A 7,801-nucleotide genomic window follows, 5' to 3' on the forward strand; every position below is an offset into this window, starting at 1 on the left:
TTGATTGATATTTAAAATGTTTGTGTCTCACATACAGATGTATGCCCAGCCCATATGGGCTTACAAGACACATACACAGTAAGTGATCATATAGACCAAGGTGGCCACAAAGAATTTAACTAAATAAAACATAATAACAAGCTGTAAACAATGTACTTCAAAGAAACAAGAGGAGTTCATATACAATTATATTTGTGCTTTCTCCAAAAATCCTGCAAAACTGAAAATCTCCTCCATGAAAAAAACCAACTCAACACATGATACAACTCTCAGACTGCCAAAACAAATCCGATTTATAAATTGAACTTTCTCAAATTGACTTGACTTGACATCGTCGACTCATCAACTCTGACGGGGGGACGTCCCGGCGGCCAACAGAGAGAGCGGTACTTCCACCAGCCGGCACACACTGTCCTTCAGGGAGAGGCCAACTATTATTATATTATTATTATTATAGTATATTATTATACACCAGAACAACCTCTCCATCATGGTAATGGGCCGTGCACCTTAATTTGAACTAATGTTCAAGGCCCCGCTGTTTTCTCGTCCTTGTGGGTGATATACGGATGTGTGCACTCGTGTGTGTGTGTGTGTGTGTGTGTGTGTGTGTGTGTGTGTGTGTGTGTGTGTGTGTGTGTGTCTAATGGAACGTCAAGGTGTTCTCGCGGTCAAATGTCACGCCTTCAATCGTCCGTCCGCGGAGACCGCACTTCCTCCGACATGTTGCCGTTGACACGCTCGTTGATCACGCAAACAACACGCCGCCTGTTTCCACGGAGATAGATGATGGACAGATAAATGGCGTAGTTAATAAAAGTGATTAGTGAACGTGCCGCGTTGTGTGCACATGAATGTCCGTCTTCATAAAAAAGTACATGGGGTCTGTGCTGCCTTTCACCAGAACCCTGGGAGTAGAACCTTGCATGACAGTGTCACAAGAACACTTCTGATGACATGAGACTGTGTGTGTGTGTGTGTGTGTGTGTGTGTGTGTGTGTGTGTGTGTGTGTGTGTGTGTGTGTGTGTGTGTGTGTGTGTGTGTGTGTGTGTGTGTGTGTGTGTGTGTGTGTGTGTGTGTGTGTGTGTGTGTGTGTGTGTGTGTGTCCAGGGAGAAGCAGCCTCAAGGTCAGCAGGATGGATGTGTGTGTGTGTGTGCATGTACAGGTACAGGTATGTGTGTCCATGTGTGTGTGTGTGTGTGTGTGTGTGTGTGTGTGTGTGTGCATGTACATGTGTCCATGTGTGTGTGTGTGTGTGTGTGTGTGTGCATGTACATGTACATGTGTGTGTGTGTGTGTGTGTGTGTGTGTGTGTGTGTGTGTGTGTGTGTGTGTGTGTGTGTGTGTGTGTGTGTGTGTCAGCAGGATGGATGGCTATCATCTGCTATCAGTACGTGACTAAACTCCATCATGATTTTCTGTCTTGTACGCTCTGATGAAACGACAACATGTGTATAATATTCCCAGTGTGTTATTTTGAAAAACAGACACAGTGTGTCTTCAAACACACCCCTCCTTTTCAAAAACTGTCTTGGTTATTCTTTGTTGTACGTGTCGTGTTGTCACTGAGGCCATTTATAGATGAATCTGATTATTTATATCTTTTGCATCATAAGCTCTGTGAACATTTGATCTCCTTCTTTCAACGCTTCTCCACACATAGTGATATTTTCACATTTTATTATTAATGTTATTGTATATTCGTATCCTATTTTGTAGAGCCTACGTGTATGAATTTGTTCATAACGTCTTTGTCGCTGTAAATTAGGGTAACCTCAGTGTCTCACAAGTTGAAATAAAGGTTTGAAATCTAATGAAATGATAGCCAGCATGTGTCAGATACACTTTATGTACACTGTGACACATTGCTGTAATTTTACAGGGGATTCTGTAAATTCTGGAACTGTAGGCTACTATTTCTCCATAATACCTTATGGAGGAACAGTACAACAGAATAAAATATTTTGGGATTCATTTGACTGTTGCTTACTGTAAAGGGGAGTGTCTTATGGGATATATTTGGATCCTTCCTTCTGAAGGAGCACAATGATTGGCTAAGAGGCATTCCAGCAAGTGACATCACTACTGCCTCAAGTGGATAAACGGAAAACAAATAACTATATATTATGAAAGAAAATCACAGTTGATAAAGACCGTATCATATGCAACTCAGAAGTTTGGAATATTGAATAAAATCGCCACTGAAATGTTCAGAAAATGAAGACTTTGAAACAACACATCTCTGCTACTCTAAGTAGAATGTTTTTTTTTGTTGATCCACTTTTTCTCCCATTTTCTATTTTTCTCCCATCCCAATTTTCATATTGTCCAATTCAATCCTCCCCTGTCTTCGAACGTTGTTTCTTGCCTCCCACAAGCCGGCTGCAATGTGGACTAAGTCATACATAGCACGAGTCCCCTCCGATACTCGAGGTAACAGCCATCGCATCTTTTCACCTGCGTGGCTCGATCTTTCAGCGTCGGGGGTCTGGGCTTTGGAGGGGCCCCGCCCCTGTCGCTTCTTGATTCTACTGCGCAGGCGCACCAACCGACCTGTAGGAGTCGCTGTCCACAACGCCCGATCCCCACCCTTCAGTTTCCCTCCCCGTAATACGGCCAATGTGTATTACTGTGGACGACCAGCTAAACTGAAAGCAATGTGGAGAGCGGGGCTCGAACAGGAGGCGTCCTGTTCGAGCCTAGTCTCCAGCATTCGTTGCGAGCGCCTTGCCCACTGCGCCACGTAGCCGCCCTACTCTAAGTAGAATGTTTTTTTTCTTTCTTTTTTTGATCCACTTTTTCTCCCATTTTCTATTTTTCTCCCATCCCAATTTTCATATCGTCCAATTCAACCCTCCCCTGTCTTTGAACGTTGTTTCTTGCCTCCCACAAGCCGGCTGCAATGTGGACTAAGTCATACATAGCACGAGTCCCCTCCGATACTCGAGGTAACAGCAGTCGCATCTTTTCACCTGCGCGGCTCGATCTTTCAGCGTCGGGGGTCTGGGCTTTGGAGGGGCCCCGCCCCCGTCGCTTCTTGATTCTACTGCGCAGGCGCACCAACCGACCTGTAGGAGTCGCTGTCCACAATGCCCGATCCCCACCCTTCAGTTTCCCTCCCCGTAATACGGCCAATGTGTATTACTGTGGACAACTGAAAGCAATGTGGAGAGCGGGGCTCGAACAGGAGGCATCCTGTTCGAGCCTAGTCTCCAGCATTCGTTGCGAGCGCCTTGCCCACTGCGCCACGTAGCCGCCCCTCTAAGTAGAATGTTAATCAACCTATGTGGGTGTGTGTGTACAGTATGTACAGCAGTGGTACTGCAACTCGTTGCCAGGGTGACTGAGCTGCTCCTATCACACGTGTTGAACTGCCAATCACTTTCTGGGCGTGTAAAAGATCTATCTAACAAGGACTCAGTTTGATTTCCATTATTTCTGCAAAGATTACACTTAAAATAGAGTAATTTCTGTCTCATTCTACCATATTCTACCATACACAAACGCACGCACGCACGCACACACACACACACACACACACACACACACACACACACACACACACACACACACACACACACACACACACACACACACACACACACACACACACACACACACACACACACACACACACACACACACACACACACACACACACACACACACACACACACCCACACACACAATACACTTGTGTACAGGTTGTGTTATAGTATGGCGATGAAAACACAAAGATCATGGTGGATATCAGTGTGTGTGTGCGTGTGTGTGTGTGTGTGTGTGTGTGTGTGTATGTGTGTGTGTGTGTGTGTGTGTGTGTGTGTGTGTGTGTGTGTGTGTGTGTGTGTGTGTGTGTGTGTGTGTGTGTGTGTGTGTGTGTGTGTGTGTGTGCGTGCGTGTGTGTGTATGAAAGAATGACAGAGAAAGAGAGAAAGAGAGAGAGGGGGGGGGGATGCACATGCATACCCGTATCCCTACCATACCAACTGATATATAATTATCACCCTCTCCGGCATGTAGAGCTCTTCAAACACCCCTCACCCTCTAGAGGGGTAGAGCTCTTCAAACACCCCTCACCCTCTAGAGGGGTAGAGCTCTTCAAACACCCCTCACCCTCTAGAGGGGTAGAGCTCTTCTCCATGTGGTTGGTATGTATCGGGTGACTACTGTGTCTGCTCGCTGCCTGGCTGGGGATGTTTACACCCTATCAGCTTCCACTAACCCTGGCTGGAATTCTAATGGGCCTAAAGGACACTAGATAACGACTGGCAAGACCTCAGACTAAATAAAGATACCCCACACACATACACATGCATACACACGCATGTGCTCGCATTAGCGCGTGAATGATCAAAGTGCTTCCAAACCTTATCATGTCAAGGACCTTCTATTAGATATAGGGACGGCCTGATACCTGCCGATATACTTATTCCAAGTCCCAGACCTTCAGTACAGGCTGATACTGAGTACCGATGCATAGCTGTTACTGAGAAGGAGAGACTTAGACCATCAGGGGGTCATTGGACAAAAAAACTAAAAACAATATTGTAATAAAATATATTTTTTTTCCAATTAGAGAGATCTAACATGTGTCAAAATGCAGCATATACAATTTTTCATTTGTTTCTCAGTATCATATTTTAGTATCTGGGAAAATCTCAGAGTAACGGTATCAGTGCATTCCAAAATCCCCAGGGGCCGTCATCTGGGAAGACATTTGTTGTTGTGAGATGAAGAAACGGCCACGCATTACAATCCAATTCAACGAACCCCGTCTGAGAAGAGGTTTGCAGTGGGACGATGTAGTGCATGAGTGATATAACTGTCCAGATAAGCCGCAGACAAGCCATGTGACGGGATCCTGTCACAGGAGAGGATATGTTCCGTCAACCGTTCATAGATTAACCATTTCACTACCACACTACAGAAGGTTAACCATTCCATTGCCACACTACAGACGGTTAGCCGTATGTAGTGTGGTAGTGACATGGTTAACCTTCTGTAGTGTGGCAGTGAAAGGGTTAACTGGATGTAGTGTGGTAGTGAAATGGTTAACATTCTTTAGTGTGGTAGTGAAAGGGTTAACCTGCTGTATTGTCGCAGTGAAAGGGTAAACCCGTTGGTAGTGTGGTAGTGAAAGGGTTAACACAGAGGTGGTCAACCATGTCTTTTTCACCATTTTGAGCGGGTTGTGAGGACACACCTCATCGGGGACCATGGAAAGGTCAAAACACTAAACCTAAAAGACACACCCTCGTCCAGGAACGGAGCGATGGGAAAGCATTGGAGATGATCTTAGCAGACACGTTCATTATGTCTGTGGTGGACAAACTAAGCCAGCCTTTAATGTGTTAAGCTCTCTGATGGCTTAGAAACCCCCAACAGAATGCATTAGCAGGGCGTCCTCATGCTGTCCGCTGACAAGTAGGGATGGCTAGCAGTGTGTGTTACCACACCGCCGTGGTACTTTATAGAATAGAATATAAATATAATAGAAATAGAAATCCTTTAATAATCCACAGGGACATTCGGCACTACAGATCTTTGACATTGTCAGTACATTCATAGAACTGCTTTCGGTTCAGTTCTTGATGTAAACAATACTATTATTTTAATAACGCAGCAGGTTCGAGGGTTCCCTGTGCAGTTTACAGCATCAGTTCTCTGAGAATCTCTTTCCCGTCGAATTGAATCGAACTTGGGAATCGAATCGTATTGATTCGAGAAATCAGTGGCGATACCCAGCCCTGACAGCCACCGCACCTCTCTGGGAGTGGATGGAGAGGACGGAGAGAGAGAGAGGGGGGGGGGGGGGGGGGGGGGGTTGGGGGAGGGAGAAAGAGAGAGAACAAAAAAGGAAACAGAGAGAGAGGGAGAGAGCAGCAGAATCTGAGAACTGAGGCAGAGATAGAGAAGCACAAGCAGATCTGTAACGATGGCCTCAGTGATCCCTTCCTCCTCCTGGCGTGTGGGCGGTAATGAGAGTGTGTTCTGCCTGTAGACGCTCCCAGGGGACTGTAGCAGTGAGGAAGCACTGCACCTGAATCAGCACACACTAAAACTCACACTCTTGAAAATTGTTAGTCAATGAAATTCTGGAGCCAACGGTGTCCCATGCGAGGGCTCATTGCAACGAGAAAGGGGCAGAAGAAGACCAGCATGTTCTTTGTTTTGACTCGCACATCTGAATGAATGGCAACGGACGGCCATTTTGGATAATCATGCCGAATTATTGCCGGTACACGCATTACAAAAACATGTGTAAAACACTCATTTTCCGTGGGATTGTTATCAACTTTGGACCTGTACTGCATAAGACTTCAGGCTATGGAACCGTTATGTTTTCCAGCTCCTACCTCTCAGCTGGAACTCAAAAACAGGCATCTGGCAACAATTAAACAAAAACAAGAGTAAACTAAATGTTTATTTCAGTGTGTTCAAACCTCTGGTAACTCTATTACGCTAGTAGTGATTCTTCCTGTTCAGAATATTTCCTTTCAAAAGAGACCAGACTCATGCATGTGCTATAAGTGGTTCAAGAATAAATCACTTAATTACTTTACTAAAAGTATGCAATGGTCAGGCGTGTTATGCAAAACTAGACCCATTTTTTTCCTGATGGATAAGAGGTTAAAGTGCCTTGCTCAAGAGCATTTCAATAGTGGTGGGTGATGAGGGAAGGGAGAGCATTATTCATTCACTTCCCCCACCCAGGTTTTTACTGCTATGCTGGGGGATGGAGCCGGTGACCTTCTGGTCATGACCCTCCTCCACATCTCTCTGCACTATGTTTACCAAATGGTAAATTATGGGGCGTTATTTAACCCAAAGGGGACATATGTGAGGCTTTACGTTTGAGAGGCCTTTGATTTAGACATATTGACGCGCCGTTCACCGGGTCAATATCGATATTGATCAGTGAGACAATATGAGCCATGTGGTGAGTGGACAGCGGTCTTATGAGCAGACGTAGAAAGGACATGTTTTCATCATAGAGGTAAATGTGCAGCGTGTCTATGAGGCTTTAGCTATTACACTATGTGTCACTTGTAATGAAAACTCTTTCGTCCTAGTGGTAAATGGTAAATGGCTGCATTTATATAGCAGCTTTTATCCAAAGCGCTTTACAATTTGTTCCTCACATTTTACCCATTCACTGACATATTCACACACCGATGGCAGAGCCAACCATGCAAGGTGCCAACCTGTACATCGGGAGCAATTGGGGGTTAAGTGTCTTGCTCAAGGACACTTCGACACACTGCCCGGGAGGAGCGGGAATCGAACCGGTAACTTTTTTACAGGTTACCAGACGACTGCCATACCTCCTGAGCCACTGTCGCCCTGTGGTAGTGGTGACAGTAACAGTAACTGAATCAGATTCGTATCTTCGCTAGCATCCTAAAGTTGTTTCCATGTCCGTTCTGCAGGGTGAGGGCTATTGTTGAGTAGGAGGGTGTTACATAAATGCCCTGCCTCACAAAAATAGATTGTGAGCGACAGGAGCTCTTCTGCTCCGAGTGTGATATGACTGACAGGCCGCCCGCACAGGAGAATGATTCAGCTTAGGAAGAGAATGGAAAAATACAATGTAGTGATTGGAACCAACCTTAACTTTAGAATAGTGACAAAGTAAACTGGAGCCCAGAGCCCCTTCCCTTGGAACCACAAGGACCCCTGTGGGCTATAGGATCAAATCCCACCAAGACCCTCTCTCCTGTGTCTCCCTCTCAGCCGTCCTACTATGTCTCAATAAAGAACCATCTCTTATGTGTCTCCCCTATGATTGATTCAAT

The 7,801-nt window shown here is 45.4% G+C and overlaps 1 protein-coding gene across 1 annotated transcript in view; it reads right to left on the reverse strand.

Annotated features, from left to right (window-relative positions):
• Positions 1-5,946: 5,946 nt before the first annotated feature.
• LOC311244499 (ankyrin-3-like) overlaps positions 5,947-7,801 on the reverse strand; it is a gene marked incomplete at both ends in the record, with an annotated part of 104,277 nt that continues 102,422 nt past the window's right edge. The window contains one exon of the mRNA XM_084334042.1: positions 5,947-6,045. Coding sequence (XP_084190168.1) covers positions 5,947-6,045 — 99 coding nt within the window. The remainder of the gene's footprint in view (positions 6,046-7,801) is intronic.

Source organism: Notolepis coatsorum (assembly GCF_963971535.1).
Source record: "Notolepis coatsorum genome assembly, chromosome: 1".
In the NCBI taxonomy this organism is placed as follows: Eukaryota; Metazoa; Chordata; class Actinopteri; order Aulopiformes; family Paralepididae; genus Notolepis; species Notolepis coatsorum.